The sequence below is a fragment of the Lepidochelys kempii genome, chromosome 15, assembly GCF_965140285.1.
Source record: "Lepidochelys kempii isolate rLepKem1 chromosome 15, rLepKem1.hap1, whole genome shotgun sequence".
NCBI classification, from domain to species: Eukaryota; Metazoa; Chordata; order Testudines; family Cheloniidae; genus Lepidochelys; species Lepidochelys kempii.
The window spans coordinates 9,389,235-9,407,949 of NC_136394.1; the positions used below are offsets into that span (position 1 = coordinate 9,389,235).

The following is an 18,715-nucleotide window of genomic DNA, read 5'->3' on the forward strand; positions in this document are numbered from 1 at the left end:
GCTTACACCCCAGTTAGGGGTTACAAAATAGGGACTAGGTGTTTAAATCTAATTGTAAAAAGGATCCTGTTATCTTCAGCCAGTGGTTCGGCTGCATTTAATTCCTGGGGTCTTGTGTGAACGGGGACAGGCCAGCCCAGGGAGGGCTGCTCCTAATGTGGATGGGGATTCGTAGCTGAGGTATTGAATTTTCAATACTTTGACTCCCTGGAGTCACAGGTTCAAATCCTACCAGAGCCGGTTCAACCCTTCCAATAAATGGATTCCCTGCTGTTTGCTGAGCCTTGATCTTTTCAATGAGGCCTTAAAGGTCAAGGTCCTGTCTGCTCCGGGAGGACACGAAAGCACACTTAGCATGTCTCCCAAGGTAAGGCTTTGCCTCAGTCTCCTTGGCTAAAATCTCTCCTCTCCCCAGTGTTGCACAGCAGGGTGGCTCCTCCCCAGAGCAGGCTGCATCTCACTGGTTCTTTACATATATATGGTGGTTTGTGAAGCGCTTTGGCAAGCCTTCTGCATGAAAGGTGCCGTGTAAGCATGAAATATTACAGGGACTCAGGACATTTCCAACTCTGCTGGTTTCCTACAGCCTCGCCAGAGACGCACAGTTAGAGACAGGCACTCAGAGGGGAGGAATCGGGGACAGTCCTTGGATTCTAGTGGGGCTCAGTGCCTTCTGCAAGGGGCTTCAACGCCTCACGGGATCATGCACTCAGGAACATGAAGCCTTGGCCCCGCTCTGGAGGCAGCAGCAGACACAACTGCACGGCCCTTTGGCGGCTCTGGTGACAGCACCCCATTCCCTGGGGCTTCCCACCTCGCTGAAGCTGCCGCATTCACAAGGTGTGCCTGGCCCTGGGGCTTCAGGAGCCCCTAATGTGGGAAGCCTGGAAGAGAAGCAGCTGCAGGGACCAGGATAGTAGTAGCATGACCTCTGCCCTCGTCTAGCAGCCAGAAGAAGAGGGAGCTATGGAGCTGGGTAGGTAGAAGACAAGTGATCAAAGCCCATAGGGCCTAGAGGGTAACTTGAAGCAGAGAAGTTTGGGGGCCAGTTCAGCAGAAGGGCACACACGCGCTGCCAGCTTTGTGCTTGAGCAGTTTGCATGTGTCCAGGAAAGAGAGCCTAGTGGTTAGAGCAGAGGATGAGGAGTCAGGAGACCTGGTTTCTGCTCCCAGTTCTGCCACTACCTTGTTCTGTGACTCTGGACAAGCCACTCAGACCATCTGTGCCTCGGTTTCCCTCATGTATGACGAGGCCACCTGCTTCAAAGGGAGTCGCAAACCATAATACTTGCCTAGAAGGTGCTACTGAAATGCAAAGGGTGTTTTCTCCGTAGCCTCTTTCTGCCAGGCAATGGGCGAGGCGTATTGCTGGCTTTTGTAACCTGGCCACCTCCCCACCAAGAACCATACACAGACCACCAGACCTCTTCACACGCAGCACGTTCAGTCTCTTTCAAGGGGGGCCAGATATGAGCCACTGACCTCAAGTTGGAACATTCCCTGCCCCATCACCAGTCAGCTGAGCCCCGCAGCCCTCTGGACAGGCACCTTACATAAAAATCCATACAAAGACCCATACAGACAGCATGTTTTAAAGTGTGGGGGGAGGGAGGGGAAGAGATAATTCTATCTACCAAAAAAGAGTGTGTTAGGAGAGCATTAATTACACAGGAGACAGCTGCAGAACCTTACCGCTGCCCTCTTGTGCAAATGCATTAAGGATACAGTCTATATTTACCTGGTCACATATTTCTACAGGACCTCTGCTTCAATCCATGCAGTTTGGAGGGCAGCTGCTAACAGCACCTTGAACACTGCACCACAGCAGGGGAAGCAAAAAGGAAGGGGATATTTTGGACAAGAGAATGGGGACATAATCCCACCCTTAGCGAAACTAGTGCCCTAAGGTATTTAATTCCATACAGACAAGACAGGACCTTGGTTTTTAAGGTCTCATCTGAAAGATCCACACACAGGAAACTTCTAAAATATTTCTAAAACATACACTATATAGTTCAACCCCAAGTAATGGAGCTCAGAGCAGGAATGACCGGCTCACTTTCTCGGACTTGTGTGATGCAGGAGGCCACACGAAACAATCCTGATGGTCTCCTCTGGCCTTAAACTCCAGGAAACTAATTTGTCTAGCAACCTCAGGAAGACGAAGCCCTGCTGAGATCTCAGGCTGTGCTTTCCCCGAGCCTAGCTATTTCCTAACTGCTGCTCAGTAATGTTTTCCAAAGTATGGAGTGTCTGCCCTGGAGCTGGGAATTCCAGCTGGAGACGACAGCTACCCGTGATGGAGCTGACATGCTACAAAGAGAAGGGTAGCCGGAGCAGCACAAGCATGGGAGGGGCTAGCTGCCCTGAGTACACACCTATGGACTCGGGAGGGGATCGTCCTGGGCTGTCTAGCCCAGCCCCCGACTCCTGCTGCCCCGGCTGCACGATTTTCAGCACGCCAGCTCAATCAGAGAGAGCACTGATATGGTTACACCTCCAGCCCCAGTGCAGACAGGCTCTGAGTCACTTCGGCACTTCAGAGAACTCAACCCACTTATCCCACTGAGCCACCAGGTCAAGAGAGCAACCAGGCCGTCCTCTGAAAAGGGGCGTTTTCCGCCTCAGATTGTATTACAGGCTTGTTTGCGGGAAGAAGAGAGCGGGTCAGGGCACACAGCCCGGGGAACGCTATGGCCAAGGACCAGGGGCTGGGTTTGGTTTATTCCTCAGTTCTTTTTTTTTAAAAAAAGAGAGGAGCTCCTCGTGCGCCTGGGAATTGGCTGTGCCCAGCGGGAGCAGAGACTTTAGGCCACGCTGTGCGTGGACTGTACGGTACGGCCTCACGGTGGCGAGTGATCTCTCTCCATCCCTGAGCTCAGCACCTGGGACACGTAGAAAGCCAGAGACCCTGCTCTGAGTGTGGAGGCGGGGGCAGGATTGCAGGCTCTAAGGAGGGATTTGCAGGAGGGGAAGCACACAAGGAGGCGGGAGGGGGGAATGGGGCACCCCAGGAAAGAAGGCGCGGAGGCACCAATGAGGAGGTGGAGGGAGGGAACTGGGTGGAGCTTGCAGGGAGAGGCAAGAGGCAGGAGCTCCAGGCTGAGGGGTGCATGCAGGCTCCTTACCTCCATGACCTCCTTGCGGATGTCCACGATGCGGAACCAGTGCAGGAGCTGAGGGAAGCCCTCCAGCTTGGCATTGCGCTCCTGCAGGGCCACCTTCCTCTTGCACGAGAGCTGGCGGCTGAAGTACTTGACCAGCTTGCTCTGGAAGAGAAGGGAACAGGCGTTTCGAGGCAGCCAGCACACAGCAAACACACACACATTGCCCTTTTCCCCAAAGCTACCATGTCCCCCGTCTTTGCAGACAAAGGGCAACCAGTCACTTAACACTGAAGAGTTTCAACACTGCATCCCACACCTGCCAGCCAACCTCCCCAGGGATTGCTAATTTGCATATATTTCCTGAGATTTGCATCTTTATAGGCACAAACCCATGCAGAGCATGTGCCAACCCCACAGCCCTGCGGGAACCAAACCCCAGCATGGCCGAGAATGGCACGTGTCGCTGGAGAGGTCAGAGTCCTTACCTGCCATACACACTGCAACCCCCACAGTCACACCGACTAGCGTCTTACTCTGCATCTGGCCTCACTAAAGTCAGGGGCACTGTTCATAAAGCAAAATGCTGCTCAACACAAGTCAGAATCAGCTCCTAAACTACTAACGCCAAGTTTCCAGTGTTGTTTTTTTTTTCCCCCTTCTTCTCCAGGGGAAAGCGCAGACACAGTCCCCCACTGCCACAAATTATGCAGTTGAGTTTCCCACATTTGGGGAAATCACAGGGGTCAGCACACCCGCAGTGCAATGGATGAGCCTCACCCTGGGAAAACTACCTTCGTGATCATGGTATCTCCCCTGCCAGGTAAGCGTTCCCACGCCTGGTTCTTCCTGGTCCCAAGAAGAGTTAGCAGGAGGGGAAGGTCCACCCCTTGCTTAGTGCTCTGTTCCAGAAATGCCAGCTCTGTACTGCTGTTCTTGGAAAGACCCCCGCATCCAGCAAATGCTGGTGCCTGTGGGTAACTCTTGTGTGCATCAGAGTTTGTAGGATGGGAGCCCAGGACTGTCCACTGGAAAGTCAGGGATCCAAACACCCCCCTCCCTCTTTTAATAGCTCTGCAGACGCTCATCTAAGGATCGAGCGTCTGCAGAGCCATGTCAGTTCACACCTGCCCACTCCCCAGTGGCAGATTTCATACGCAATCCCCGCACGGTCCTCAGGGCAGCCAACGGCTCAACTCTCCCTCTGCCAGGGCCCACGTCTACAATCAGCGCAGGAGACTTGACGAGCCTACAGTGCAGAGGCAGCACCGGTGCATTTCACGTGCAGACCACAGAGGGTTGAATGAACGTCAGTGGGTGCCACAAGCATCCAAGGTTAAATTCAGCCCAAGCTCAGCCTCCATGTTGACAGCACCTGCAGAGAGAGGAGTGGAGCTGCTGCCGCCAGAGACGAGGCAGGGACACTCCGTTTTCAGTTGGGAATTGAGTGCCCCACGCCATGGGAAGCTCTGAAAACCTGCCCTACAGGTTCCCTTTACAGCTCCTGCCTTCCCAGAGAATGCCCTGGAGTGGAGACATGGCTGCTCCCTTCCTTTCCTGGGTGACGCTGAGCACTCCCACTGAAGGCAACGTGACTCCTGACAAATTTTCTACGCTTCCCTTATGTGCACTGCTGGGCCAGGCCGCAGCACTCAGTGCCTGGCAGGATCAAAGCCCTTCATTACTATTATTGTCAACACCTCACCACGTGCCTCCTGGTGCGACTCAAAGAATGTGTTCCCTGCCCTGAGGAGCAATTTCACTTTCAGCCCTGGCCATCTCTGATGCAGGGCTTCTTGGTCAGAACAAGGGGCTGGCAGTCAGGATCCCTGGATTCTGCCGCTGTCTCTGCCACGGCCCTGCTGCATGACCTCAGCCAAGGAACATTCTGCCTCAGTAAAATGGGATAATGACACTCCCTTAACGTAACACTTGTCTGCCACCAGGTATCAGCCCAACATTTCAGTTTGCAGGGGACTGGGGTAGCCGTTCGGGCTTTTGGTGCTCGGTGCACGGACAGACCTACATTTCTCCTCGCTGGTCACACATACATTTAGAGCTAGGACCTTCCATGTCACATTTCAAAGCATTCCACAGCCACCCTTGACAACTGCAGTTAGCCAACAAAGACTTTCAGATTCTGAACTGGAACGACGCTAAGTACCTGGCCGCGTTAGACTGAAATAGAGCTTATAATATGGTTCATTTAAGACACTATCGCAGAAAGAAACCCTCTGCAATTCCCTTTCCTGGCTTTCAGCTTGGTGATTCTGTGCCACTTCTGTGGAACGCTAGGTGGCCCTAAGCTATCATACATGCCTGGCTGAACATTTCCCATTTCCACAGCATCCCCTGCTTGATGCGTTATTATGAATGTGACGTGCAGCGCTACAAAAACCACAAGGGTAAAACCCAGGGCATTCCTAAAAATAGTGAGTGCTAGCCTGCTCCCGGTGAAGTCACTGGCAGAACTTCCTTTGACTTCAGAGCTTGATTGGCTACCCTTACGTTGCGGCTTAAGTGCTCGCCAATGTAAAGGTTGCATAACTGGACCATGGAAAGACGTGTTAGAGTTAGAGAGAGCTGAGATCAAAATAGCACCTTAAAGTTTTTGGGATTTTTTTTAAAAGGCAATTGGCAAGGATTAGAAAAAACACCCCAAGTAAACCCAACAAAAATACCCCCCACAAGATATGTGCAATGCCACTCAGCTAACCCAGGGACTGGATTAGTAATACTTGGCCCTGTTCCCCTATCACGTCCCTCTGGTTTGTCTCATCTTGTTATCTCTCTGTGGGCCCCATTGTGCCCCAGGATTTACAAGCACAAATCCTCACCAAGTCCCATTAGCCAACATGACACTGCACTGCCCCGGGGGCCTGCTTTAGCGGACCGTGATGCAGACTCAGGGCCTGACATGGGTAGTTCTGAGACGTTGACTGTGTCTTTTATTCATAACACCTAGCATGCTCCTGGGTGATCAGTGAATATTGTTTTTATACTAACACACACTCACACCAGAAAACCTAACATTTTGCAGGCTAACAACTAAAAGAACACAACTGAAAAACCTAGCGTAATGCATCACTCAATGTGCTTTGTTCATTTATTTTGTCAAGTATAGTTTAAGGGTTTTTTTGCTGCCTCAGTAATAAATATCGCCTTTAGCATTGCAGCAACAGTGTGTGTCCTTTGGGCCAATCTCTCCACTCACATAGGTAGAACATCATTCCAGCTAATGGAGATGCATCAATGTAAACACTAGGAAAACGTGACCTAGATTACATGTACACTGTGGGTTTTGGCATGGGGGGAATTAAAAGATATTAAGAGCAGGAGTAGGGGCTGCAAAGGAGACACGACAGGTGCAGACTCCTAGCAAGTCTTTAAAGTGAGGTTTTCCAGGTTTCTGCTGTGAAGTGATTTGCTCGCTTCTCGGATGGGATGGTATTATTGGCCAGGTCCAGGGGGTCGGCAGCATGCAGCGTAACTGGGCTGCCAGCATCAATAAGGGATCCTAACTGAGGACTGAACATTATTTTGTAATAGTTGCTTTAAATATGAGCAGGCATGGGGTTTCCCAAGTCTGGGGTCAAGGTGGAGACTTGGGAAAAGGGGGCAGCTGAGCAGGAACCCGGATCCTGTTGTTACACTCCAGCCTATACATCTGCAGTCATGCTATTGAAGTTGGTGGATTTACCCACAAGGAGAATCCAGCTTGGGAGTCCGGGGCTGCCTAACTCACCGCCCCAACCACAAAGCTGTCTCCAGGTCTCTGGTCTCCCTTGCTGGCCAGCAAAGGGGAACCACACATCCACGTCCCCTGCTAGCAACGGGCCTGGGCAGGGGTCCTTAGCTAACCAGGTGGAGCCTCACGGCTCTACTTTAGGCTTCAGTAGAGACACTGGGCCAAAGCATCTCCTCCATGTGCATCCCGCAAGGGGCTCTCCTGCAGGCAGAGCTCATCTTTCAGGGACACAGGGGAGTGCTCTCTAGGGATACCCCTTTCCTGGCGTACGGGGAGGAGCAAGACCAAGAGCAGAAGATTCGACAGCAGCATCTCTGCAGAACTGTTCCCACCTCCGCTTGAGGACAATCTATGCATGAAGCAGAATTGGCTCCAGCAGGGTTGCACCCATGGCAGCTACTGAGGAGCCCTGAGTGGAGCCGGTCAGTAGCAGCCTGGGATGGGGGGGTGGCGCTAGTGGAGTAATCCATTGATAGCACCTGCTTGCACAGGTCAGGGAGAGGGGATCTCTTCCGCAAAGATCCCAGTGATCCCCAGGGCTGGGAAGCTCTGTACGAGAGTCCAAGAGTGAAACTGACTTGTCTAGTTCAGCACTCCGGGCAAAAGGGAAACAAGCAGCACCAACTGTGAAAAGAGAGCTGGAGTTTCAAGTTCCTTTGCTGTAATCATCAGAAGGTGCTGAATAAATCGCCTGAAGGGTATCTGCTTCTTAAGAACGTGAGGCCCCATTCTCCATGCCCTGGTATCTTGTGCAGTCCTCACCCCAGTGCAAAGCGAGCTTACAGCCCTGCCAATGCTGCCAGCAGGAAATGCCAACCTGGGAGTCTGAACCCACTGTGCACAGGTGGAAACAACTCCGCAGCACGAGGCGCACAGAACGATACAAGGCAGGAATCAGGCCTATGCTTTTTGACCTGACAGTGTCCCCTTAAGGAAGAGTTGTTGGGCTCATCTCACCTCTCTCAAGTTCGAAGCCGCAGAAGAGTGTTTGAAACAAGTCACAGGGAAGCAAGTTCTATTACCAACATCCCACCAGTGACATGACAGGCATCAGTGAGGTAGAAGACACGCTCTTAAAGTACTTCCAAAACCTCCTTTGCCAGGCTGACCTTTCCCCCTGCTTGATCTCACCCCAGAGACATGCTTATTAATCCTTGGGAGAGTCAAGTGCCATCAGCATTTAAGAACTGGGCCCTCCACCCTGCAGTTGGTCTTCACAAACCGAGGGCTCCACTTTGCTACTACCAAAGTCAAAGACAGATTTGCCGTTGAGTCAGGGGGAGCATGGTCAGACCATCGCACTGGCAGAGCACTTCTGAAACGGATGTGAGGTTTTCAGCTTCTGGCTGCCAGCAACCGTTCTGCTCCGATTGTTGCAGAAACGGGCACCAATGGACTGAGTGCTCAAACCCACGCTCCTCCAAGCCTGGGACCAGCCTACCGAAGGGATGGACTCTCTCCCCATGTCATACGGCCACAGCTATGGCCAGCAGGGGCACCTGAGCTAGATCCCCTCCTCCCCCCTCCCCACCCGCATTATAGACCAGAGGATGCTCCTGGCCCCATTCTCAGCCTGTCTTGGTGACCTTTGGGCACTCTGCAAAAGTGGTTGGAGAGGGCTGAGGGTGCTTCCCAGAGGGGCAGCTGGAAAGGAAAGGCGTTCCCATTCAAATAGTCACTGTAATACTGCTGAAGTTTTACTGTGCTGCTAATGATGTGTTAGAGCACCAAGTCTCTTGGATGGGCTTTTTATTATTTTAAAGCTAAACCAATAAATAAGTAGTATGACTACTCCCACGGACATCACTAGGGAAACTGGTTGCAGGCTTGGGCCCTAAGTGGGTGAAAATTCAGCCAGGGGATCTGTAACTTTATTTGAAAGAAAGGCTGGGGTTTCCAAACTCTTCCTTTATTTCCACCAGGCTGACACCTGCTCCCAAAGCAGCAGAAGCCAGCACACGAGCTGCCGTGTGAGCTGCTGACTGTTTTATTGATTTCTATAGCACCTACTCTCCTAACCCTGCACAGATCAGTTACAGACAATGGATACCCCAAAACAAGGACAGAACCGAAGCACAAGAAGTGTGTCTTGTCCCATTCCCTAAAGGGCCCTGTGGGTGAGCTCAGACATGCAAGGACTCTGAACGCTAGAGGTGCTTGCTCCTCCTCCTCCCCTTCTGACTTTAGAGCCCTTTTAAAATCAGCAGTGTTTGAAAAATGGGGGAGAGGGGGAAAGAGGTCGGAACGAACACAGTAGTTCGAGTTCTTTTCACAAGGCCTTTTTCCTAAAAGACACACACCTCCACTCCAACTGTAGTCCGTTTTTGTTAAAATTAGCGGTCAGGTCCGGTATGGCGTCTGTCCCCGAATCCCCCCTGCCAAGCTTTATGGTTTTACAATCTTTTATAAGAACCCACTGCTCCAGTGACATTCTGGGAGAGACCCAAAGCACCGCTCGGAGGAACACCCAGCACATGGTTGGTGCCGCACGAGCACCCGGAGGCCCCAGTCAAGATCAGAATCCCGTTGTGCTAGGCGCTGTACCTCCCACCATGGGACTCGGATCTTGACTGGGGCCTCCGGTTGCCAGCGCAGCACCCACAGCCGCACTCAGCGTTCCCAGCCCAGCAGGGACAGTGTCCTTCTGAGACTTGAAAAACACCTCTCCCAGGGAACCAGTAAACTGACCGCACACAAAGGGCACAGTCCACCCAAGGACAAGCGAGGTAGAGCCTTTGACTGTCCAATCTCCTGCAGGGCTCGAAATCAGACATGTTGCTTAGAAGAGCAGGTAAAAAGACATCCTGACCCAAGTATAATATTTAACTCGATGATGCCCCTTAAAAAGGTTTCTTATTCTTACATAAGAAGTGCTTTAAAAAAAACCACAAGACTTTTGTAAGAGGACAAACATTGCAAATTGGGTAGTTGTTCTGGACAACAAGGACTTGCTTCTGTTCCCCTGCACCTGGATAAACCCAGGCCATCTGAGGACATTCCCCACTCACACCACACTGCTGGGCTGCGTGGAAGTTTGCTAACCCTCGGCTCTCATGGGAGCATTAGAAAGAGCTGGACAGACACAGTGGAACGACTGCTTCATCGTTTTTGAACTCTGGCTGCTGCAAGCACTCAGCACAGCAATTCAGCTGCCCTTGTTTCACTTTAGTCACTTCACTCCCCTGTCTGGGCAGATCACAGCAGAAGCCATCTGTTGGGAGGGGAGCAAGTCTCCAAGGAGCCCATTGGGGAGCAGGAAGAAGTAGGTGTATGTCACCCACAAATGACAAGGAGGCCACCAGGTTTGCCCACAGCGGAAATCCTCCCCAAAGCACAGAGACCACCCAAGGCCCTGCTCACCATGGTCTTACTATGACCAGCAACACCCCCTGTCAGCTACTCTAGGGGAGCATGATCCATTTACAAGAACAGACAAGGAACCCCTCAGCCTAGGCACCGAGAGTCATCAGTCATATAGATTCTGCAAGCCCAATGCTGCCCTAGTTACACCTGTGCAAGCACAGGGTCCTCCAAGGCTGCACTCGGTAAAGTGACGCCTCTCACTCTTATTAGGGGAACAAGCCCCACCTGTCGTCCAGAACAGATGGCTAAACACAGCTGATTCTTTCTACCAACAGGTGGTGCAGTGGGAAGGAAGCAGCTATGTCCTGTTAACTGGCCCCATGGCTCCCCAACACACATATTTCTCATTACACTCCCACAAGGAGCTTAAGTCCCAGCTTGTTTGTTTTTTCTTTTCTGTGCACTTTGGTCAGGCTCCCAAGGCACTCAAGAGGAAAAGCACTCACAGAGATTCATAGGAACACGGGGGCTTGGACAACACCTTTGCCTCCAAGCTTATGAAAGTCTAAAGAGAAAATGCACTAGCCCCTACTTTCACTGCCTACCCCGGGAACTCCCAGAGCTGGTAACAATGTTTGAACAAGCTGGCCAAGCACCAAATACCTTCCTGCTGCTGCTATGATTCCCTTTCAGAAGGACAAGAAAGTGCCCTCCATTGGTATTAAAAACAAGGTGTGAGGGCCTGAATCTGCCATGCAGAGGGCCAGGCATGCCTGGCTTAGCCCTACACAGGGAGAGGCCCAGAGAGGGACACAGAACTCTCTGAAATGCGTCTCCCCCACTGCTGAACAGCACACCCACACAAGGCCACAATGCTTGTTTTCTGATCTGAAACTCCCACACGATCCCATTCCAGCGCCGTGCCCTTGCCCCACACGCGGTCAGAACACCATGAGAGTTATTGCAGACTCGGACTGTGAAGACCCAGGAGGGAGGTTCATCAGAGGTTAAATGGGTCATCATTATTTGTATTAAAATCTTTTAATAGTCCCAAGTCCCAATAAGGAAAAGAGCCTGATTACCCAGCACACGCAGTAGGGATACACCTCCTTTTTCTTCTTCTTACTGCTCTTTCCAGGAAAAAAATCATAAAGTCATAGGAAGATAGGACTGGAAGGGACCTCAAGAGGTCATCAAATCCAGCCCCCTGCACTGAGGCAGTACCAAGTAACCTAGACCATCCCTGACAGGTGTTTGTCCGGCCTGGACTTAAAAACCTCCAACCACAAGGATTCCACAGCCTCCCTTGGAAGCCTGCTCCAGCTTAACTACCCTTCGAGTTGTAAAGTTTTTGCTAACATCTAATCAAAATCTCCCTGTTTGCAGATTAAGCCCATTCCTTCTTGTCCTACCTTCATGAGCACTGAGAACAATGGCTCCCCAGCCTCTTTCTAACAGCCCTGAACATATTTGAAGACTATCATCACTGTCAGCTTTTCTAAACCTTTGATCATTTTTGTTGCTCTCCTCTGTACTCGCTCCAATTTGTCCACCCCTTTCCTAAATGGGGGTGCACAGAAGTGGAGACGGTACTCCAGCTGAGGCCTCGCCAGTGCTGAGTAGAGCAGGAGGGTTACCTTCTGGGTCTTCCATAAGACACTCCTGTTAATACCCCAGAGACTAATTTTAGCCTTTGTTTGCAACTGCAGATTTTCCTCCTTTTTTACCTTGGGGCAACAGGTTAGTGGCATTTGCTCAAAACTAAAAGGGCTCTGGCTGGCTACAAGACTTTTTTTTCGGCAGGCGGAAGGGACTGATTGGTCTGTTCCTACCAGGGGTGGGGTTAAGAGAGTGTACAGCCTGCTCCAGGAACGAGGCACTTACACTCGTTCGAAAGGACAGCTTGGGGAGAAGTCTGGTTTAGCTGTGTGGTTGCTTGTATCTAGTTGGGGAGCTCAGTTGAGTCAGAAGTCTGGTCTAGTGTTGAGGAGCTCATTTCCTCTTGTGTGTTTTAATATCGTTTAGGGGCTTATTTTAGCCTGGCTGTGCGGTGTAGCCGGGAAGCATGGTGTGTCTCAGAAGCTTGATCTTGATCTTGATCTTATGGGATTAGCTTTAGGTGCTTACTCTCGCCTGCTCCAGTTTTAGAAGTTTCATTTGCATTAGTGGTGCAGCCTGGACTAGGACATTCCACAGGTAAACTTCAGGGGCACATCTGCCCCAAGGGCACTCTTCAGTGGAACATCACAAGTTTCTGGTCTGTCACCCCTCCTGCTTGATCTGTATGTGAGGTGAGGCTGTCAGGGATGCAGAGTTATCTAGAACTGGGTTGCAAAACTTTCTGGGAAAACTGACAGTGGGAGGAGAGAGTCCATCTCTGGAGTCCATTTCTGAGTCAAAAACCGAACTCCTGCTCTTGATGAAAACCTGAAAAACTGGTGGAAATTAAAATAACTAAGACTTCAGTCAAATTTGCAGGGGAGTGGGGACAATACTTCCTGACCAGCTCTAAAGCTATCACAATGCTGATTACATTCACCTATATGCATCTCTCATCAGCTCACGAAAGCTTATGCTCAAATAAATTTGTTAGTCTCTAAGGTGCCACAAGTCCTCCTTTTCTTTTTGTGGATACAGACTAACACAGCTGCTACTCTGAAACCTGTCATCAGACCTGGACTCTGCAGTTGCTTTGCTTTCCTAGGGATAGATCCACAAAGGGATTTAGGGGCCTAAGTCCAAAATTTAGGTGCTCAAAACCCCTGATCAACTGCTGCCTAACCCTGCAGGGACTGCAGTCCCTAGGTGTCTAAACTTCCACTGCTGGACATACGCACAACTGCCAGGTGCCTAGCTCACACCTAATCACCAGCAGGATTCTCAAACTCTGCATTCCCCTCTCCTAGTTTGCCTGTGGGGATTGATCTGGTAGGTATATTCTGAGCATGTCTACTACCTCAGGCCTCACGTCACAGATAGCTGCACCCAGTGGTTTGCACACTTAGGATGTGGGAGAGCCAGGTTCAATCCCACCCCTCTCCCTGACGTGGAGCAAAGATTTGGATTTAGGTCTCCCACCTTCCAGGTGTGAGCCCTAACCACCAGGCAATGGGGTAGTCTGGTGTGGGCCTCTCTCAGTCTCTCCTGCTGGCGCTGTTCCACTTTGTATAAATAATCAAGTAGTCACTGGAACACCTCCCAAGTGCATGCCCTGGCCCCGTGCATAGGGAGTCATTCTGTCTTTGGCCCCATGACTGTTTATAGTTCATACAAAGTGAGAAGGCTTCAAGAGGAAAGACTAAGCCCTACAGCAGACTGTCCCATAGACCAGAGATGAAGGTACTCATCTGAGAAGGCGGAGACCTGGGTTCAAATCCCTGCTCCACATCAGCTTTAGAATTTCCTCTGCCTAATGACACATAAGGCAACCCATATTTCCCACTGCTGTCTGTCCAGAGCAAGGTGTTTGGCTCCATCATAAATTGTCCTGCAGTAAGTCATTCTTTGTCCTTCACGGCCTCTCTTCCGTCCAGGTGGGACCCAATCGAAGGTGTACCTTGTGCTTTTGTCACAGGTAGCCTGATGACATGACCAGCTTGTAGTCATCTCTGTCTGATTGTTAAGTCTACAGTCTGCTGGGCTATGCAGTGCAACACTTCCACACTGGTTATGTGAACTCCCAAGTTTCTTCTTAAACAATGCTGGTGGAATGCATTCAGCTTCCTTGTCTGTGTACTTCCACCATCTGCTATGCTTCCACAGCATACAATAGTGATGGAAGGACAATAGGATTGTACAACCTCATTTTAGTGAGTAAAAGTTTCTTCTTACTCCTCCAGATGCTTGGCAAATGGGGAAATGATCTACTGGCTTTGTCAGTTCTTGCCGTCACTTCTTCCATGAGCTGGCCATTAGCAGATATTGTACTTCCAAGATAGACAAAGTCATCAGCTGTTTCATACTCTTCTCTATCAGTCACACATCTGTCAGTGTTGACAGCATTCTCTCCTATTTCCATGGTTTTGGTCTTCTGTTAACTGATACTGAAAGTCCCACATTGGCAGCTTCTGCCTTTATGTTCATGAAGAGTCTTTTCATTCCGTCTGAATTGGTATCCAGTTGACTAGATCACCTGCAAAAAGTCTTGCAGCCTATCTCTTGCCCAAGCAACCAACTGTCATTGGCAGCAGCTGACACTCTTATAAGGACTATATGACAATGCAGAAGAGAAGTGGGGATAGTACACAACCTTGCCTTACATCAGAAACAATATTAAACCATTTGGTGTCCCCCATCTCTGTCCAGAGGCAGCATGCACACTCATCATACAAAGCTTTTATCAAATTAACAATCTTTTCTGGAGTTCCATAGTGACTCAGGCACTTGCAGAGGGTTTATCTGTGGCACTCTCAAATGCTTTCATAAAATCAAGGAAATTAAAAACCATCTGCTGCTGATATTCTAAGCCTCTCTCAATAAGTCTTCTCAAGGTGAAAATCTGGTCTGAATGTGACCTACCAGAGCGAAATCCAGCCTGTTCTTCCTTGAGCACTTTATCAATGGTGGTTTTCATTCTATTCAAAACAATAATGCAAAGCACTTTTCCACGAACATGTGGGAGTGTGGCCCTTCTCCTATTATTGGATAAAAGCTTTGTCCACTTTTATGGATTTTGCAGATAACACCTTTTCTCCAATCTTTAGGACAGATCTCCTTTTCCCAAGCCATCCTGTACAACCTGCACATGTAATTCACCATCATTTCCTCCAGATTTTAACATCTAAGTATCTGCCTTGGCATAGCCTGGTGCTTTGCCGCTCTTCAGTTGGTTTACAGCCTCAGGCTACACTGGCAATTGAATGACAAAACTTTTGTCTTTCAGTGGTGTTAAACCCCCGCCCCCACCACCCAAAGACAAAAGTTTTGCTGTGACAAGTGCCATTGTGAACAGCGCATTGTCCTGCCGACAAAGCTAATGCTGCTCGTTGGGGGTGGAAATTTTTTGTCAGCAGGAGAGCCGACAAACAGCGGCTACACTACATGACTTTTAGTGGCACAGCTGTGGCAACATAGCCATGTCGCTAAAGCTGTGTAGTGTAGACAAAGCCTTAGTTACTTCCTCAGTAGCAATTACTTCTAATGATACAAGTCCACTATTCCGTCACATTTCTCAGTGTGTGTTAGAGGTTCTCAGCGCATGTTAGTAAGTAGGCCCAACCTGGAAACGTTCCATCCGATGAGCTCTTTGTCCTTCTTCTGTCGTTAAAATTGTACCATCTCAAGCCTTCAGAATGCTACAACGGTTCAAAAATTGTGATGTCAGTTGTTTAGATACTAGACAACATATTTTTAAAATCCCCTCTCCCATATGCCTCCTCTGCTTCTCTTGCTTTATTTTCCATCCATTCTCTCTTATCTCTTCTGGCTGATCTTTTAACTTTCTTGTCTTTGTCCATATATTCTTGCTGCAGAGTAACTCTTTTATTGCTGTCTCATTCTTGCGGAAATCTTTTCTTTAATTCTTTCCTCTCTTCAACATGTCTCCATATATATAATGGTTGGAACCATTCTTTTTTCTTAGATGGTTATATATATTATATATATGCAAAAAATTATGACCTCTGGGTCACCAAGAGGTGATCCACATACTCCTGTCAGGAAGAGATGCTTCTCTCTCTGGCTGGTCATGTGCAAAATGAGTAGTGTATGGTTCACAATGGATGCCCATTCACAGTCTGAGCAAAATGATAATCAATAGATAGCAGAACTTGCAGAAAAAAACAAAAACACTGGGGTTCTCCTGTTTAGAAATAAGAAAATGCACTTTTGAAACTATATCTGGGGTGCAGATGAACCCACAGGTGTCCTTGAATCTGTGAGGACAAGCCACCAGCAGGCTTATCTTATGAGAAGGGATCTCAGCCAACCAAGTTGAAGATGCTTGGAAAAGGACTTGGAGTAAGCTAGCCTGTAGGAGATAGCAGAATGCCTTGTTAGGGAAGTTTAGGCTCGAAAAAACATGTTACGTTGTTTTATATGTAACCATTTCTTTCCAATATTCCTACTCTCCAGCACTTGAATCACTGTTCTGTGGTAATAGATTTTGTCTTGTTTTCACTGCACTTCATGACACCATCTCAGGGCTGTGTGTTAAGAAGAGTGGGGATCCTGTACTGAATCTCGCAAGCTGGGGTGTATCGTTTCTTTGGGAATAGTGGATCTGAGAGTTTGGTGAGCGTGCAGAGGAACAGGGGCTCAGCACCCCAGAGGGCCACTCAGAGGACGCAGTGGGGTTGGTGTGTGCCAATCACTAACCTGCCCAGAGAGAGAGGCCTGCAACGCAGTTATGTGGCCAGAGGCTGGTAGTGTCAGGGAGCTGATCCACAGCAGGCACCGACAAGACTTCCTCACGCTAAGGGCAGGTGGTGTCAGTTGGATTTGCTGCTTGGGCAGTGCTACCAGCCCATCCTGGTTTTCCACACCTGATGGTTGTATCTGCAAATCCATGACAGACGGGTCTTGTCTCCGGGTTGTTACCAAAACCGAAAGCGTTTTCACATGGACAGATTGTTAGCCTGACTCACAACCCCCTCCCAGGAGGGCCAGTGGATTGCCTTCAAGCTGGCTCCTACCCTCCGAACCAGTGGTTCTCAACCTATTTACCATTGTGGGCCGCATCCAATCCTACCTGTATGGCCCTGAGGATGTCACATGGGCTACAGCTGTGTGTTGATTGGGCTACAAATGGCCCACTGGCTCAGAACCACTGCTCTGAACTATCTGCCTTGGGTGGTCCTGCCAGCATAGCTCTCAGCATCATCAGATCTCGCAAGCCTTCCCACCCATCAAGGCACAACGCTACATCAGGCAGAGGAGGGAGTTGAACCTGGGTCTCCCACATCCTGAGTGAGCGCTCTAACCATTGGACCCAAAGTTAGCCCACCACCATGATGACAACGTCCTAGCGTCTAGCAGGAGTGGGTTTAGCAGGGGCTCCTGACTCCAACTGCACCCACAGAAATCATGAAACCAAGGATGCATAAACAGGCAAACATACACTTCTCCCAGCCTGGTGTGGAGGGGAGGTCCCAGGGGTTGGGGAGAGGGGGATATTGGAGAGCGACCCTGCCCCATACTCACACTCCACCAGCAGCTCCTGTCCCATGGAGCTGGGCCTGGCTCCCCACTTTGGAGACTGTGACCTGGCGCCTCTCAGGTTTGGCCCACTCACCCCTCCATCATGACAGAGGGGCAGCTGGGCCAAATGTGAGCGAGTGGCTTTGTGACCAAGTCCTGGTCACAGCTCTCTGGGCCTCTCCCCTCCAAATTACTGCATGAGTTCTTCCCGGGGGGCTCCTGAAAAGTCACTCGATGCAGGCTGCAGCTGCCTGCTCACCCCGCAGTGCCCCTCACAAAGAACACATAGGGCAAGGCCCATCCACTTATCCATGGCCTCACTTTTCCAAAGTGCTGAACACCCACAGCTCCCATTGAAGTCAGTCAGAAGTGCAGGTGCTCAGCACCTTAGCAAAATCAGGCTCGGCCAGCTCCAGCCTGAGAGGGTGGGGGAAAGGATCTCCCATGACTTCCTAGAGCCAGGACCCTGGCTTGGGGTCTCCTGCCACCAGAGCACGTCAGGGTGATTGCTCACCAGGCTGGCTCTGTTCTGTTCTGCCCACCCGGGGCTCTCAGTCCCTGCACTACGTGACAGGGAGCTGGAGGCATGTATGCCCACGGTGTGACTCGCGTGGTAGTCTCTGCTCAGAAGGAAGATTAGCGGGAAACGGCGTAGATCCAAATGACAGTGCGTTGCCAGAGTGCAACGCCTTCGTGGTGGGAGGAGTGTTCCATGAACTCCCTCTGCCCAGTGCTGAGAGACTTTCCCTTGCACGGTCCCCAGGGAAGGGCCTGGTCCTCTTCTCCCGGATGTTAATGGAAGTCTTGCCATCAACTTCAATTGGAGTGGGAGCAAGCCCTAAAATACAGCTAGCTTGTATTGGATATTTATGCTCAGGTCAGACTAATTCAAATTCCTTGTACCCAGTTTTATAGTGAAGCTACTCTGCTTTGTTACAATAGCCAGGTTCCTAACGTTCCCTGTTTGGAGAGCTGCCTAGACACAATGCCATTCCTTGCCTTACAGGGAGGCCTATCTAATTAAACCCCTCGTGTAGATGCCCTTGAACTAGTTTCACCCCTCTTTACACCTTTTTAGCTTACTGGAGCAAGCTAAATCAATATAAGCAAGGGTTAAACCAGTTTAAATGGCCCTATATTAGGAGTTGGCACTCGTTTAAGCAGATCAGTTTTTAAAATCAATTTAGTTAAACCTGTATACGTGTCTAGTAAGTGTCTCTCCCCTTCCCCCACTATTACAATTGAATAATTAAGATTCTACTATGTAGATCAATTAGATTAAATTGATGCAAACAAAATTGCTAGTTGACTCATTGCACTGGCTAGAGCAAGGACCTGAGAGGGTTGGAACTCCTGGATTCTCGTCCCAACTCTTTGACTGACTGCATGTTCTTGCACAAGTCACTAAGGATCAGATTTTCAA

General features: G+C 50.0%; 1 protein-coding gene and 1 non-coding gene across 4 annotated transcripts in view; both read right to left on the reverse strand.

Annotated features, from left to right (window-relative positions):
• Positions 1-18,715, reverse strand: part of KSR2 (kinase suppressor of ras 2) — a 283,459-nt gene that overhangs the window by 248,515 nt on the left and 16,229 nt on the right. For all 3 annotated transcript variants that reach the window (XM_073312611.2, XM_078848923.1, XM_073312610.1), the window contains exon 2: positions 3,129-3,269. In XM_073312611.2, coding sequence (XP_073168712.1) covers positions 3,129-3,269 — 141 coding nt within the window. The remainder of the gene's footprint in view (positions 1-3,128; positions 3,270-18,715) is intronic.
• LOC140899030 (U1 spliceosomal RNA) lies at positions 3,772-3,935 on the reverse strand. The gene has a single exon (XR_012155196.2). It is a non-coding gene; the product is annotated as a U1 spliceosomal RNA (small nuclear RNA).